An 18,017-nucleotide genomic window follows, 5' to 3' on the forward strand; every position below is an offset into this window, starting at 1 on the left:
TACTACATACAACTGAAAACAGATCTCTCATACATTTTGACCATTTTTCTTCATCGCCATCATCATCACTGTACAAATAATAATTTAAGAAAATCGTGTGGCATAATCGACCTTAAAAAAATTTATCCCCCATCACAGGCCTGTTAAATAGCAAAAAGGTCCACTAATCAATCAATAAGACTATTCAATCAGTAAGTTACCACTTTAAATAATCAAGATGATCTCTACTCAACCAAAAAGACTGAATCAAGATGATCTAAATACATCAGTTGTAACAATTGAATGCTAAACCACAACTGGAATCAAGTAAGCATTTCACAAGGTTTGAATCCCAAAACCAATAGCAGCAAGTGTATTGTGTATAGACACAAGATACCAAATAAAGTCTCACAAGAACACGAGCAAAAGATTTCAAAAGCGCAAAGTTAAATTCCAGAATCTCACGTCACATAAATTTAACATAACGAAAAAAAACATAATACCAGTAAAGAAAGAAAGTTTCTAACATGAACGACAAAATTTATAAAATTCAATCAATCCCACCTTGCCCCTTTCATCTCATCTAATCAAGCACTGCATGCTGATTAGAATTACTTGAACAAATTAGGCCTTGACGCCTTGTAAGTGGTTTTGAGCTTCCTAGTTGGTGGCCTAACCTTCTTGAAGATCAACGGGAATTTGATGTCCCTCTTGTGGAACTGTTTTGTGCTTTCCCTTTTACAAAGCTTGGCAGGAATAGTAGCCGTTTTGATGATTTGGATGCACGGAGACCTCACCCTGTGGCGTGAAGCCATCTCATTGTACATATGTTCGACACCACCGTTAAGAGTGGTATCACGGTATTCCTTGTACATGTTGTGATAACCAGTTCGGCTCTGATACCGTAACCAAATCCCATAGTTCTTGATCTTGGTAGGATTCTTTTCAAATATCTGCATTTATAATTCAAGTCAGACCTGGAAAAGTCTAAAATTAGTGCAGCAAGCTCTGTGAAGAAGCATTCAAAACCCTGGGTCATTGATTTTGGACGCATTTTTTTTTTCAATCAAGTGTTTATGATGATAAAGGACTCATACCCAATTGATACAAAATTTATTGTGCACCAAGAAGAGGGCCAAAAATTCACTGGGCGGTGAGCTACAAAGAGAATGCCACAGGGCATTCTTGGGATTTGAGGATCATGATAGAATCATCCCTAAAGGCTACTGTAATAATTTGGAAACAAATGATGCGTGCCAGCAAAAATTATATATACACATTTTCAACCAAGAAAAAGGACCATTAAAGTCTTAAACTTAGATGTTTTTGTTTACAATAATTGTTGGAAGACTGCAAACTATTATTTTTTATATAAATCAAATGAGAATCAGCTGACAACCTTTATATTTATTGCTCATTTCCTAGCGAGGTTTGGACCCATTTCCTTTCGTTGTTCCAAAATTCTTGGTGCTTTCCATCTTCATTATTGGACCTACTTCAAAGCAGCCATCTCAAAGTGAAGTCCCTTAAAAAGAAGAATCCTTTGGTCTCTAACCCCTGTTACTATTTTCTGGGGTATCAGATATGATCTTTTAAGGGAAGGCACATCAATGGTATAAGCTTCTTGTATCCATATTGGGGCTAATCTTTTCTTGGAGCGGGGTCTTTAAAGTGTTTAGAGACATTTAAAAGATTATTTGATTAAGTGGGATCTCATTTGTGATGATTGAGCACCCCATCTTTTGCTTGTTGTTTTCCTTTTCATTGCTTTGTTCAGTGATCGCCCTTCTCTTCTCTTCTCTTCTCTCCTCTTAATAAAATATTAATTTAAAAAAAAAAAACACTCCTTGAGCAAGGCCAATGGAGAATGTATTAGTCATCTCTTGTTTTATTGTGATAGCTAGAGTTGTTTAGGATTACTCCTTCAGCCAATCTGCAATTTGTTACACTCTTCCCATGTTGATTTCAGATCTTATCATAGTTGGTAAACTAATGAATTTTTCATCTAGAGGGTCGTCAATTGGAAATTTCTCCCTTTTTTGTGATCTTATGGGGGCTTTGAAAATAAATAAATAGTAGAATCTTCAAAGGCATGAAGACAGAAGTCATACTTATCAGAAAAAAAAAAAAAGGGAAGACAGATGTCATCCTAGATATCCCAACAGTCATGTTTTAAAGGTCCAAAATATTGTTGGAATTAATTTTTTATTTTATTTTAGAATTGTGTATTCAAATGGGATTTTCTGTAATGGGGCATTTTAGCTTCGTGCTTTTGTTCTCCCTTGGTAGGTCCCCTCAGCCTCTTTGACTTCCTAGTATTTCTTGAGGCGTTTTAACGAAATATAAACTTATCGGAAGGGTAAAAAAGAGCCCAGAACCGAGTATACGTGTGCCATCCAGAGAAGAACTCACATACCCATGGCAACTCAAACGGGAGACTCTTGTGTGTGCATTCCGTAAGACGAACACATCATCTAGAAATATCATGTGCTCATGAGGCAGATGGGACATACGACAGAGTGAGAAGCATGAAAAAAAATCTCTAAATAAGAACGTCAATGAGGAGCTGGATTTCGAAATTTTTTGAATGGGCTTGGCCATATCATACAGTTCAAATTCAAGCCTGCAACGCCTCTGTCAGCACCCAAATTGATTATCTAACTTTTTTTCACATTCATTGGTTTTTCCCTAAATTGATGATCTTTCTTTTCGAAGGATAGCAGTCCTCAACCTTTAGGGAAAGACAAAGGATTGTTAGAGTTTGCTTTCTTGGGGCATCAGGAAAGAAATAAACAAACAAGTGCGACTTCTGGGGGGAGGAGCTCTCCATTGAAGAAATCATCATGAACATTTTGGACCTCATTTTCTATTGTTTCTCTTCTTTTGAAGAATCAAAGGGAGTCCTTCTTTGATGATTGTCTACGTAAGTGGCAGTTTATTGGTAATGAGCATGTAGGGCTTGGATTCACATCTTTCAATGTTGTTAGTGTTCTTGTTTCATTTATTTGATTTTCTATTTCGTAGGTAGATCTTCTCAATCTCCCTTGTTCATCGATAAATTATCTATTAATAAAAAGAAAAATCACCAACAGCATTTAATTAAATTATACAAATTGGTATGAAATGGATACCTCATTGATCGCAAGAACTTGTCCGTTACTCTTCTTGACTTTCTTGAGTTTCCTCAAGAAATACCTGTTTAAATCAAATTCCAAAATCAACCCGACAAAGCAAAACACAGAATCAAAGGATCCAAAATCAAATTGAATGATTCAAATTGCAGAATTATTAAATACTAAATCGAAATCAACTGAAAACACAATTGAAATAAAAAACTAGTCTTGAATTAGGTTATTTTAAATTCCTTACCAGAACTTCGATTTGGCACGAACCTCGTTCGTGGCCCAGAGTTTCATTCGGTAGATCTTAGGATGCTCTTCTGATTCGGTTGGGAGAGCTCTTCCAACCACCTGGTACTGGTGAAACTAGATCCAAAAAATCTCCCAAAAAGGAAGAACAATTAGGGCAAAACATTCGATAATTCAATTAAATAATGGAAGAACAAAAGAAATCAAAATTAGGAGATCTGGAAAGATTGGATTGGACTAAGAAAGTAATGAACACTAAGAAAATCTGGACAGGTGTAGCAGGAAAGATCGAATCTCACCCTGAAAGTCACCATTTCTGCAAATTGATGATAGATTTCAAAAACCCTAAAACCTCTTTCTCTCTAAAATACGAAGCTGGAATGCTGGATGGCTTTCTTTGGTTACATGGAAGAGGAATGAAACCCTAAAGAGTAAATTTCACATACGTACTGTAGAAGGCGAAGCTTCTTAGCTTCTGCCATCCACGTGTTGCGCAAGCGCGACAAATGCTTCATTACTGGGCGGGTTGGTTAAACTGGTCCGACTGGTTTAATCAAATCGGTCGGATCCAAAAAGTTAAAATATTTAAAGAGGTCAATGGATAAGATTAGACCCAATTTCTGATCCGTTTTGATCTAATAACTTCTGGTCTGGATCGAGGATTTGGATTTTATAAGGATCCAATTTTATAAGGCTCTGATCCAATATCTAATTGGACTAGTTTTCAATCAACCATGTCCCAATACGATAGGGGATTTGATCAGGTAAAGTATGAGAAAATGTGTAATTTCAGGTCTGGATCGAGGATTCGAATTTGATTCGTTTTGATCTAATAACATAAATGGAGTAGATGAGAATAGACAGTTAAGTTCAAGGGGCATGGGCTTTCTTAGAAGAGTTGCAATAACCTGCCACGTTTTAAAATCTATGATTTTTAGCACTACCCGCATAAAGAGCATTAATTTTTGCAAGTCACTTTATCATTAATTTTCCTAGAAAAAAAAAATGAAATAAAGCGAATTATTAACTCGAGATTCATGAAAAGATTAAATCTCAATCCATATTGATGAGGGAATAAAACATTAGGTAGAGAACAATATTACATAAATTAGCAGCACACACCCATTTTATCGTTACCTGGTTTTTAATCTTGCAATCATGTAATCTACAGGACTGCTAAGGAGCCCCTAGATTCACCCCAGTTAGGCTACTTGGGCCTAGAGTGCCCATGGTTTAAAACTCGTTTTGACGTCTCATCCATGAACGAGACAAAGTTGTCTTGGACGAGATTTTAAAAAATGCCTTAGAATTAGAACTAACCATGTCTTTGAGACGACTTGTCAACTTGTCTTGTTGGTGGACAATAACCAACGATACCGAGACAACTTGGACGAGATTTAAAATCATGAGAGTGCTGTTCAGGATCACGTTCTCTAACTTGTCAACATTGTCCGAGAAAGCGTGATGGATCATATCATTGTCTGAGGAATTACTAAAGTTAATTTGGGCAAATAAATTTGATGACCATTCTCTCAATCATCTTCCATCCATTGTCATTTATCTCATGAAATTTGGTCCCATTTTTTTTACCTTTAATTCATCAATGTTGTGCTTGCCAAAGTCATATACTCCCCAATTGAAACTTGGCAGTCTTGGGCATTTTTTGACCAAAAAAAAAGAAAAAGAGGATTCAATGTTTTTTTTTAAATACAGAAGTGGATACCAATTAGTGGGGGTGAAGGCACGTTTTGAACTGAGGTCATGGTATCAAAATTCACACGCTTTGCCAACTTAGAGAGCTGGCACCTCCAAAATGTCTCTTGAAAGTGTAGGGACCCTTCATGTTTTCTGAGTTTTTTTCCTGTTTCCTGTTCTGTTTTCTTCTTTTGTAGGCGAGACAGCTCGGTCTCCTTTCTTCTTTTGTTTTAATCTGCATCAATCAAAAAATATTTTGTGCTTTTTCTCTCAAACCTTGCCAGAGCTTATCACTGATCCATGAGGACGAGCATTCGGAATATGAACAAAACTTCAGCTTAAGATTAAATATCTATGGCAATTCATACATAATAACAATGAATGAACATACAAGCATTCAACAACTTCATCAGCACTCTCACAAGTCTATAGGATTACATATTCCAAGCAAATATAAGTCTACACAAGGTCATATACCAATATATACCCATTATATTTTTCAGATTAAGTCCGACAAATATATATCTACACAGTGTTTATGGAAATCCGTATGGTCCAAGTATTGGAGGATTACCATGCATGAGTCCCTTTCGTTACACCAAGAGTAACAGCAATTGCAGCAAGAATAGCCTGTGCACGAGTAATCAAAGAATTCAATGTGAGAATAATGAAATTCGACTCATTCCATGAAAACGAAAAACAGAAGATACCAACCTTAAGTATTCAATCAAAGTAACAAACAAGAAAAGTAATAATTGATTTGTAAGAGAGTTTAAAAAAGAATGAAATCTGAGAACCCAAAGCAGAAATTTACATATCTGAGAGAACCTGGGAATAGCTCTAATAGGTGATAAAATAAGAAAGCTGCTATTGGCACCGCCAACTCTTACTTATTACACCCCAATTTCTTAAATTATTTATAACACCCCAGTTAAAGATTAAAACACACTTTTCAAACATTACAAAGGTTTGGCTCAAATTACAAGCTCAACATCAGTAGTTGTTTACAACTATAATTAGGCTCATATAAAATCCTAAACCCAGAAAATAGAAATCTAGCAAAACTTACTATCAACCGGTCACGTATTTACTTTATTTTTAATTGGGATGTAATAAGTAAAATTTGGGGTGCCAATAGCATCTCTCTAAAATAAAAGAGATTCCATTGAGATGCTTTTGGTTTTATGTGACAGAAAAACAATGGCATGGTGAGTTGAGCCAGGTTGCACATAAAGGCCCACTTGGCTCCTGATAGAAATGGAATAGTACAACAGCTTTTCAGTACTAACTATGAATAGAGATAAGAATCTGGCGTGACCAAATTACATATATTAATCAGAATTAGATGAACAAATGCCTGTAGCATTAGTAAAAAATTTGGGGTTCATATATGTAGCTCAAAGTACAAACTTCATGAGCATGAAGGCTGAGGTTTAGGTTAGAACCTCTAGTCCATAAAAAGACAATGGTACCAGAATTGGAAACAAGAAAATTATGCAACCTACAGCCTTCATCAAGTTCAAATGAAATAGAGGAAAGGGAATACTTACAGCAATTGTGCATGCAACAAAGCCTGGTTTCTCCCTGTAATCAACTCCGAGACATAGTATAACGAAAGCTCCAACATACCACGGAATGGCGGCAAGAAAGAAACCAATTATAAACCTTCCAAAACACAGCCAATATGTTGTTACTAAAAAATTCAACCACTAAGAATCCATCAAAAATATACAATTCCAGAGAGACCATTCTAACAAAAAAAAAACTCAATACAAGTAAACCCATTCATCTCCTCTCCATTATTGGAAGTGGAGAAAGTTTGCTTCAAATGAAGTCATAACACCGGAACATCAGACCGTATTAATGAAATCTTGATAATTGATCTTTCCGATCTGACCAAAAGCAAATGGCTGGAGGTACTATTAATTTATCAATGGAAATCGGACAGTATACTAATGCTGGAATAGCATCACTGTATAACCATTCAAAGGAAAAAAACTATAATTTGGTATTGGCTAATTACTAAACTATGGTGGTTTGAAAGTGAACATCTGTCGTGGAGCTTTATGAAAGTCCATGAATATGTTTTGGAATCCATGGAAAAATTCCAAAAACCATAGGTTGATACTTAACGAAGATATAGATAATAACTAGAATGAGATTTGTCTCTTAGTTATTGATTATAGTAACCCTAACAAGGTTTATGTAGAAAACAATAGAAGCAAATCCTTAACTAGAGATAAACCCTATCTCTAACAAATCCAATCCTAATCTTAAATAAGTCTAATACTATCTTACTTTCTATAAATACATGATTCGGTGTGTCACTACACCTTAGTCCAACGCTTCATATCTAATAATCTAACACCCTCCCTCAAACTTATGGTGACCAACGATCAACACGAGTTTGCTAAAATCAATAGCCTCCAAGAGCAGGATCATTCAAGAACAGTCACCAATACTAAAAAAAAAACGGCAACTCAAACTAGACAGAACAACCATAAAATAAAAATAATTGAATGGCCCAATAGAGGCCTTAAACGACTTCAATATAGGCTCCATTGTGGCTTCAATCCTTTTTTTTTTTTTTTGAGAAATCAACCTATCCAAACTCTTCTTGAATTCTTGAATCTTGAATTATAATGAAACCCCTTTCCCACAAGGCCACAACCCTTAATCCTTACCTTACAAACCTTAACCTTAATCCTTTCTTTTACACTATAAACTTAGATCCTTGATCATAATTGCAAAATGCTACAATTAAACCCCACAACCAAACCCTCGAGGTTTACCTTAAAAATTTGAGCTAACCCTAGTGTAGCCCAAATCCTTAACCCAATCCCAAACCAAGATTTCCTAATCCCCTTATTTCATCTTCTTCCCTCACCGTCCTGCATCACATTATACGTGCTCATGCCATTTCACTTGAAAAATGAAGAGTCCAACATGGATATGACATCCATTTTGATTTTTCAAGGTTTCATAGAAAATGGACAAGTCAACACATGATCGTACAGTCAGTAACACATCAAATTGTTTTTGGATAATATAAATCAATAAATTTTATTTTATTTGTTTTACTACTATTGGAGAGCGTCAGTTAGGAACTAGAACTCTACCCTTCTTTTTATTTTTTTTTGAAAGCAAACAATTTTATTGAATGTAGTCGAGATGACCAACTAAAAAAGATGAAAGATGCAAGGATGGACAGCTAGGACACTGCAATTGTACAAACCCAATCCCACCTGACAACAAAGTCATCAAAGAAAACCCCCCTAAATTCTATATAAACCGTACACCAAAAGAACAAATAAGAAAGAATGGCTAAAAACACAACAACTATTGGCAAGCATCATTTAGGAAGTAGAACTCTATTGTGTTTCCTTCATTTTTAACACTTTTTTAATTAAAAAAAGCCTTGATGTCTCATGTTGCTCCATACTAGTTTGTTATATCGACTCTCATTAGGACCTCAGCCAGCCATGAGCTTTCCTTTGAAGGGAGCTTCACATTTCCCAATCCATTTTTTCCTTATTCGGTAATACAAAAATCCTTTTGATTCTTATGCAACATCAACCAACTCAAAACATTTTATATGAATTTGATCAAATCTATCCCTTGATGGAGCATGACAAAGACTTGAGAAGCAGCAACACAATCGAATCTTTCTGCAGTCCCCTTAACCAGATCCCAATCTCTAATATTGTGTTTCTCAACTTTGTTCGTCCAAAGAAATCAGAATACTTGAGAAAACCACTTGAAGGAAGACTCTAAGAAGCGAGGTTTCTTTATCCAACAAGATTCTCTTCTGCATTTTTCTATTCCCTCGTTTTCAAAAATTGAACAAAATTTTGAAAATCTAAAACGAGATGACTCGAGTCTTGGACAAGTCTTTGCAATGGTTGCGTCTAATTGGAAATCTTGCTCGAATCCCTCCAAGACCGAGATGACTTGCCTAAGTTATGTTGGTCCCCTCCGAGATACAAAACCTTGTTACAAGTGTTGCGGGTTACCGTTTGACCTATCTAGTTTCTAGATTGATCTGGCCCTTTCACTTTTCAGGTTCAGTGACCAATCTAGTTAAACCATATGTTAACTAGGTAGACAAAAGGATGGTCCATCCTTGTCAAAAATATAAATCCATTTGGCTAATGATGGTCTTGTAAAAAAAAAAAAAAAAACCTAAGGCCCAAATTATGAAGCAAATAGCCTTTTCTTGTTTTTTTATGTCTTGCCCCAAATGATTTTCTAAAAGGTGTATTTAAGAATCATGGATTTTTACAAGCGGTTGAAGCTAGAGTTCATGAGATTACTCTGTTATTCAAAGAGCTTATGCATCAACAGTTATTGATTTCCATTGATTTTAAAGGGGGTTTTTTTCAAAGATTCCGTATTTAGATGGGAGATTATTGAATGAGGTAGACTTTTATGTTTTTTTTTTTTTTTTTTTTTTTGGGGGGGGGGGGGGGGGGGGGGCTTTTTAATATCTATAACCTCATCTCATATATATATATATATATATGAGATGAGGTTATATGGACTGAAGGACCATCTATCTCCATGGACCTTCTGTCAACGTGACACCCAAATACATCACCGGGTTGTATGTAGAGCATGAAATTCTATGAACTTCCAAAAAAACAGAATTGAAAAAAGATATTTTTTTTTCAACATTGGATTTAAATTCTAAATCTAAGAGTTCAACGGCCGTCCATTTTTAAACTTAAGATCTGACTCCAAAAAATACTTTTTCTTTGGGATTTTTTTTCCAAACCCAATCAAAACCACAAACAAGAGGGCTGAGTTGTCATTTGGAATAACGGGGTAGTCCATGCCCATATGTGGATGTCCATATTCTGCATGGTCCCTCAGTCCATGCAACCTTTTCCCTATATATATATTCCTTTTCTCAGAGAAACACAACCAAAGTCCTCTTTTGAAAACTAAGTTAAGGCATTGAATTATCTGTATTAGTTTATAGCAGAAAATGTGTAAGTCAAGATACTAATGAGGTGAACTTACAGGAACCAACCAATACCGATACCACAACAAGGAAGACGACGCTCTCTTACAGGTCTTCCTTCAGCAACCGCATAACCTTGAAAACCATCCAAATAAATAAATAAAAGATGATCTCATGTAAGAACAAAAAAGTTAATAAACTAAAGCACTCAACAATATGAATTATTTATATGGACATACATTTTAAATAAGTTTGCATACAAATCAGCACATGGAGAAATGACTTCTCAACTCCCAAGTGAGCAATAAGCCAATAATTCCTTGCTAGACATTCACGCTTCTACGTGGAACACATGCTCACTGATTTGGAACATTGGGTGGTCAGTTCCAAATGGATGGGGTTCTATCTGAACTAATCTATCCCCTATTGGAATTGATCCTATTTTGAAGGCGTCAGCTTGCTAAGTTGCTTAAAGTCTGTGAATGTTGATACCATGAACTGGGTTCAAAACCCTCCTTCACCTATTAGTTACTTGCTTATCAAAATAGAAAACGAAAGAAAAAAAGTAGGCGAAGCAAAATGGCATAGGTATTAAGAAAAAAGTTCCTTTTTGAACTTTTGAAAGATACTTAAATTTGAAAAAACCCTTGGTCTAAAATTCTTAAATTGTTAGGCCTCTTTGATTTTGATAAGACAATTAGCGTCAGCCATCAAGATATTTAAATTGGTGAAAACCCTTGGTTTAAAAATCTAAAATTGTTAGACCTCTTTCATTTGACTTTAAGATTTAAATTTGTAGAAACCGTTGGTTTAAAAATCTTAAATTGTTCGGCCTCTTTAATTTTGATAAGATAAAAAGCATCAAAAGAACACCATTCAGTTAATAATCCATCTCTCTTCTCCTACACTATTTTTTTTTTTCTTCTAGTTCTTCTTTTTATTAATAATTTCCACTGTCATATCCAAGGTTTTATTTTGTCATGATTGCCACAGCAGAAAAGATCAGATTTTGGAGTTTCTCAACAGGTCCAAAACAAAGAAACAAAATTTCTACATCAAATGAGGTCAAGATATTGGGGATTTGTAGTGAACTTCCAAAATAGAGACGAACGAAATCAAAATTCTCCACAATTATAAATTTAACTACATCATTGAAAACTCGCAATTTTTTCTCTTTCTTTCTAATTCCGCAATAAAATTCCATTAAAATTGAGAGAGACCTGGAACGGCTTGGTAGCCATGGCCATGGGAATAGTAAGGAGAAGAAGAAGCGGCAGCCACACCAGGTGGTGGGACTGGCTGAGGGAATCCAATCGACGGCTGAGAATAGCCTGGAGAACCTTGAAATGTTCCATAATGATGATGATCCACAACGATGCCTCTGTTCTTCCCTTCTTCTTCGCTCATCTTTGACAGAAATTAGGGTTAGGGTTTTTATTTTCTATCGACGCAATCGTCTTCCTTCTTAGTAATTTGGGTTTGCGATTTCCAGATCCAGAGACGACCTTGGCTTGCCCACCTTCTTTATTTGTTTGTTATTACCGTTGAGATGAATTGATCACTCCAAAGCTGGAATTTTTCCTTATTTAAAACGGCCCCGCCACAATCCACATCGTTCCTCTTGGATCGGACCGGACCAAGATGGATCGCATAAGAATCTGACCAGATTGACCCTATAAGAATATTGGATGGTATCTCTCAAAAGAATCTAATTTTTGGGTAAATTACACTTTGACCCCTTATAATTTGGCATAATTCCATTTTAACCAGTAACATTTTGATAATAGAACTTAGCTCCCTTACAATTATCTACCCATTTCCATCAAATTTCTATCAACTTAATAGTTAAATTCTTTTTATAAAGATCATTTTGCCTTTTTAAAATACGATTTTTTTTATAAACAAAAATATGCTTGTGAAAAAATGGGTTCAGGAAATGATTAAATTGCCACATTTTAATTATTATTTTAAAATCTAATTTTTTAATAAAAAATAATATAAAATTAGAGGGTAAAATAACATTTGAATTTTAACACATAAGCGAAAATCAAATGACTAGGTAAGTGCAATAATCAAAATGTTAAGAGGTTAAAATGGAATTATAATAAATTATAGGGGTCAAAGTGTAATTTACCTTTTTTTAAAGTGCATTTAGTGATACTAATATGAGGTGTGGGAGTTTTAATCCTCCACACTCGTTCGGAAAACCTTTGAAGCAATCAACCCGCTTAAAAATTCTGAAGAAATACTGTTCGTTGGATTATATGTGGTATATTCAAGGAGGTACATATTTAAAATATTAATGAAAAAATAGGAATGTGAATTAAATTTGAAAAGTCACTTGTCATAATGTGAAAAGGGTTCCTTCAAATTTTGTTTAGAAAAGCTAAAAGGTACACCCATGTTTAAATGACGAGATTTTGAAACTTCAACCATACATCTTATAAGGAAATTAGATGTTATTAGGAGAAAAAAAAAAAGGGACAAATGATGATAAGGACTTGTTTTTTGAAAATATGTATCGAAAAATCTAAGGAGGACGAGTGAAGATAGTTTTATAAAAAATACTAGAAGTCTAGAACTACCCTTTCAACCACTTAAAACATCAATTTATTTGTTCGAGAGGTCCGCATTTTTTTGAATATTTGAGATACCTCTATGCTTTAAAATTTGATGGCATGCCCCTTGACCTTAGCTATCTTTTATAGATTAAGGAAAAATTATCTGAATGATTAAAATATCTCTAATTTATTATTATGTTTTTCTTCGGAACTAATCGTCTTCTTCAACCGTATTAAATGATGATAATGATAAACACAACAGTGACAATGGAGATGATCAATCATCATCAAAGGAAGCAAAGGAAGCCCAAAAGAAATTTCATTAGGCACATGTAGGAAAAAAGGACAAAAAGGCACAAAGGAGAAAATAAGGCTTAAAGGATGATTTCAACACCCAATCAAGTATGAATGATATCGAATTGTTACGCAGAAAGAAAGAATGTTTAGTACATAATTTGAAGTCCTGACCAATCACTGAATGATAGAAGCGTGGGATCATTTCTGCATCAAAATAAAGCGACGACGACTTGACTTTGTCTGTAAAAATCAAGTCGTCTGTTTAGCTAGTAGCATGCACATGCGGCGAGATTGAAGCACATCTTCATCAATGGTTTGTAGTCGTTGATTCTAGGGCTATTTTTATACTTTTTTGGGTGCTTATGTTAAAAACGACCAATCACACGGATCAAAAACCAGTAAAAACATTGTGATAATTAGATTTTTTTTTTTTCGATTCGATACATTTACATTTTTTACATTTTAGTCTGAGATGAGTTGAGTTGAATTGACTAGTCCAAATTTTGAGTTGACTTGTCAAGTTTTAGGTCGAAGTTGTTGAGGAGTGAGGACCGAGTACTTACGAGTCTTGCCACTGCAGTCTAAGCACATCAGATCTTCCTAATGGGTATCTTCTTGACATGGTTACAAAAATCCTCAGGATATAAACATGAGTTGACTCAGGTAGGCCATAGCATTCGTGGCGTGATATTGAAAGCCCATTTTCAGTGATGGTTTGTTACAGGTTTATTTCAAGATTTCAAATTTTCAGAAGTCATGAACCCACACGGATTATCATATTGAAAATCAAATACAACAGCTAGCCTTGTAGATTTCATTATAAAATCTCATGGTCAAATAAAATATATTTAAAAAACCAGTTTTTTGAGCTTGATATAAATTGTTGAAAATGGACAGCTACTCAAGTACAAAAATTAAAAATTAAATATTTTTTTTTTATAAGTAGTAATTTATTTATAAAAGAAAATCAGGCCAGTCAAGATTACCAACCTAGTATGATTTTACAATACGGAACTACTCATAAGGAATACAACAAATCCCATCCCAATTAAAAATAAAATCCTTGAAGAAAACCTCCCTAAATTCCTTAAAAACTTTGGACCAGAAAAATATAAGGCCTACTTCGGACCAGAAAAATATAAGACCTACAATAGACATAATTGTCTCTCCACAATCTTTTTGCTTCCCCTCGAAGATACGTCTATTTCTCTCAAGCCACACCCCCCAACAGATTGTAAATGGTGTAATACTCTACAACAGTCTCTTTGACCATGAAAATTAACTTTTTTAATAAAAATTTAAAATTCATAGAATTTCATCTTCTACAACATTGTGATAGTGGATCAAGTTTTTGTATGTCAAAAAGTGATCTAAACAAGAAATTTTGTTTTTTCATATTGGACAGTCGAGAAATATTTTCACTCTTCTTATTGCTTATGCATCTGCACCATATGTCAAACGGGTGTCAATCAAATGTCAAATGTCAAAAACAAGATAGGAATTTATCCAAATTATTGAATCCGAACTTTGTTATTACGGTATAAACGCAAACCTTAATTATTCACTTTAGATAAAAAAGAAAAAATTAAAAATTGCTCAAAAGTGTAGGTTTGGTTATACAATTTTCATGCATGGCTATGGTTTTGTTCCGATGAATCTTGAGATTTGGTCACAAACGAAATGTCAAACACATGCAATCCCCATAAATATATATAAAACATAGTCACTTCATTTTATTTAGTATTGAGAAGCTAAATATAAAAGCATAATTAAACACAGTCACCAAATATTAATGAGAATTTTGAGACCCAAATTACCCAATAACAGACACGACAATAAATACTCCATAGAGTGGTGAATTACTATCCGACTTACCTCACCCCTGATGCGACAAGTTCGGGAACCATAGATCTACAATCCTCAGGATATATTCAATCTACTTTTTATTATTTATGGTACTGATCCTACTAGTAGCACCAACAACATACAACATACAACATAGAGATGCTGATTAATTAGGTAAACATAAGATGGATATAGGTGCCAAGTGCATAAGCACTCATCACAAAAAATACTGGAAACCACATCATCAACTTCTTCCCCATTATAAAAGTGCAATTCTTCTTCATCATTTGGGGGAGTAGTAGAAGCAGTATCAGACCCAATACCAAGCTTATGAACATAGCAAAGGTGTAGACCTTGCAGAGAATTACATACGTCTGATTTTCCATATTTTCAAGAATTTTTGGACCATCACCTGGATGTTTGAAGATCCCACTACTGGCGACGTTAGATGTTGAAAACCCTATCACAAATGCTGTCTTTTGGATTAACATCAGATCGTCATCGTTCGCTGCAGAAGTAGCAGAGATTGAGATTGATGATGATAGTTGCATCATGTCATCAATTCCAATATCACCCATTAATGTCGGAAATAGAACTCAAGAAGGTTGGATGAGGTAGAATGAGAGAAGGCTAAGTGGGCATGGGTCCATATATATATATATATATATATATATATATATATATATATATATATATGGATTTATAAGAACACGCGGTATAGTTTCAATAAGAACAAAATCTGTGCATGAGGAAGCACCCAGGCAGTGTCGCATGATGTAGAATATGTTAACAGGATTGAAATTCTCATTTTCTTTGGCACCAAAACTCTTAGTCCTCTCTTTATGAGTGATGATAATATGCTCCCTCAAGTGACATACTCAATTGACTCCCCTTACATGGGGTGTGCCAGAACAATAGAATTTTATGTCTCAGGATATATAACTGCACATCTCATAAATCTGTGCAATTGTATTTTCCGATGAAAGAAAATCTATGGTTTTAGCACACCCCACATTAGGGAGTGGATTGAGTAAGTCATGTGGGATAGTTAGATTAGCATGACTCTTTCTTTATAGTTGGAAAAAATCATTCGGGCTTACTATTTCATATATTAAATTTATGAATAATGACTCCCCCATGTGGCATATTCAAAATACTCTTTTGACGTGGTATGTACTAGAATCATAGATCTTTTTTTTCTCGGGATACACAACAACAAGTATTTATGGGGATGTGTATCTCAAGGCAAAAAAAACTATGACTCTAATACATGCCATGTGAGATAGTCAAATTATAACGGTTCATAACTTATAAGTAATTAGAAATGTACATTTTGTCTCGTGATTGATTCCTGTTCGTTGGATTAGTTAGTTGAGTCATGATAATCTGACTCCCTAATGTGACATACTCAAAATACTCTCCTTACATGGCATGTGTTAGAATCATAAATTTTATGCTTCGAGATACATATCTGTACATTCCCATAAATGTGTAGTTCTACATCTCGAAAAGTACACATCTATGATTCTAGCACATGCCATGTCACGTTACGAGAGTATGGCACGCGGGGGACTCAAAAAATCATTACTCTAATTAGTTTTACTATAATCAAACTAAGCCTATCAATCACCATATAATCTTTGTATACGGGTCGATGAGGGGGTGATCTAAGCTCTGTAATGATTTGTTGAAGCAAAATTTGAATTTATATGAGGGAGGCATCAAACAATTCTATCATAAGGACACAGCAAATTGATCCCCCCGCAATATATAGTCATTAAGAGCTAAAGTCCAAACTCAAGCCATAGATATTTTGGGATCTATTTAGAGTCAACGGTCACGTTCACATTCGAGGAAGCTTCGTTTTTGAGTAACCGATTTATCGCGCAGGACTCTATGCACCCATTTAAAAATACAATTGAAATATTATACATCTCAGATGATCAAATTCACCCAAAAAAAACAAAAAAACCTCCTCGCCGTATTCACTTTAAAATCACCTATTTTAGAGTTTCAATTTATCACAACTCTTAAAAGACTAATGATAAACTTAAGCTGTAAAATTGATGCTCTTAACAAGGCATGTGAACAGAACCATAAATTTTTTTCCTTGTGTATCCCGAAGAAAAAGACCTATGCTTTTGTGCACAATCACGTCAAATTTTTTGTTTGTTAAAAATTTGTTAAAATTTTTCATTTTAACTCAGTAAAATCCTATTTGAATCTATTTGAAAGGATTCAATAATATCTTACCAAATTTGATATATTAGGTAAGATTCCAAATCTTTTTGAATTGATTCGGTAGCTACTTACCTACACTTTATTATAGTAGTTGGTACTAACTTATTGAATGAAGCTTCTTTTGAATATTTTTTTGCCCAATTCCTAATAACCTTTAGATCAAGAGTTGAGGTTTCCATGATTATTTATAGCCTACATTTTAAAATCTAAAGTTATTGCTTTTTGTATTATGAAATCCTCGTTAAAACTCTCATCGAGACCTTGTGAAAATGAGACGAAAAAGAAGAAGAGGAATTATAGAATAGGGTAAAGGTTGGACGAGAGAAAGAGAGAGATAGATGAATGAATGAGGTTTGGTTGGTGCAAAGAGTATACTAAAAAAATTTCGATTGGGGTGGTAGTTGTTGAGACCACAAGGATCTTAGGGAGGTACAAATAGTAAGTAGGTGGATAGAGTATAAATTGTGGGTGCAAGTAGAACACCCCTTAGGGTTGTTGCAGTTCCTTTTTTACATACTTGATTAAAGTCAAGTTTAAAATGAGACCAAATCGATAGGAATCAGAATAGTTGGGTTGTAACCAGTGGCTAACTAAAATCGATTTATTTTGCCATTTCTTTTAATACCATGGATGGTTTAAGATTATTCTACATTTAAAAACAAATATATAATACATAAGAATTATTTGAATTCCTCTATAACATATGTAATGGAGTTAAAAATGGAGCTATTTTGCCCAAGCATGCCCTAAAAATCGAAAAATTTACAAAATAGTTGATTGCTAATTTTAAGGGAGAATGACTTTAAAGGAGTCTTTATTGAGAATATGTACCGAATAGTCTCATAGTAAAGATTACAAACCATTTAAGTCCCACTTAATAAAATACTAGTTTATTAAGGATTTTTTGAAGAAAAATACCTGAAATACCCTTTTAACAATTTTACAAAGTGTTTGATCTAAAAATATAGGGAGTCAAACAAGAAACTTGCACCAATTTATTTAGTTATTAATATTTTTGTAAAAAATAAAAAAATAAATATTTTATTTCTCAAAAACTAAATTCAATAT

The 18,017-nt window shown here is 34.4% G+C and overlaps 1 protein-coding gene across 2 annotated transcripts; it reads right to left on the reverse strand.

The window, feature by feature from the left end:
* Nucleotides 1-407: 407 nt before the first annotated feature.
* Nucleotides 408-11,655, reverse strand: LOC147390607 (large ribosomal subunit protein eL20-like). 2 transcript variants are annotated; one of them, XM_086458817.1, is made up of 6 exons: nucleotides 11,226-11,655; nucleotides 10,065-10,140; nucleotides 6,593-6,707; nucleotides 3,349-3,464; nucleotides 3,111-3,174; nucleotides 408-932 (listed from the first exon to the last, which is right to left on the reverse strand). In XM_086458817.1, the coding sequence occupies exons 1-6, from the start codon at nucleotides 11,410-11,412 to the stop codon at nucleotides 591-593; spliced, it is 900 nt and encodes a 299-aa protein (XP_086314943.1). In that variant the 5' UTR covers nucleotides 11,413-11,655; the 3' UTR covers nucleotides 408-590. The 2 variants fall into 2 exon arrangements, with proteins under 2 accessions (XP_086314943.1, XP_086314942.1); XM_086458816.1 differs by lacking the exons at nucleotides 6,593-6,707; nucleotides 10,065-10,140; nucleotides 11,226-11,655 and adding an exon at nucleotides 3,647-3,803.
* Nucleotides 11,656-18,017: the final 6,362 nt, after the last annotated feature.

This window comes from Akebia trifoliata, chromosome 11 (assembly GCF_017979445.1).
Source record: "Akebia trifoliata isolate Shusen 1 chromosome 11, ASM1797944v1, whole genome shotgun sequence".
NCBI classification, from domain to species: Eukaryota; Viridiplantae; Streptophyta; class Magnoliopsida; order Ranunculales; family Lardizabalaceae; genus Akebia; species Akebia trifoliata.

Excerpts from the sequence above, each read along its gene's own strand:
- LOC147390607 (XM_086458817.1), bottom strand. The coding sequence starts at position 11,412 with ATGAGCGAAGAAGAAGGGAAGAACAGAGGCATCGTTGTGGATCATCAT. Across the intron at positions 3,465-6,592 it reads TTGTTGCATGCACAATTGCT|TTTCACCAGTACCAGGTGGT; the intron begins GTAAGTATTCCC and ends TTTTGGATCTAG. Across the intron at positions 933-3,110 it reads AAGTTCTTGCGATCAATGAG|ATATTTGAAAAGAATCCTAC; the intron begins GTATCCATTTCA and ends TTATAAATGCAG.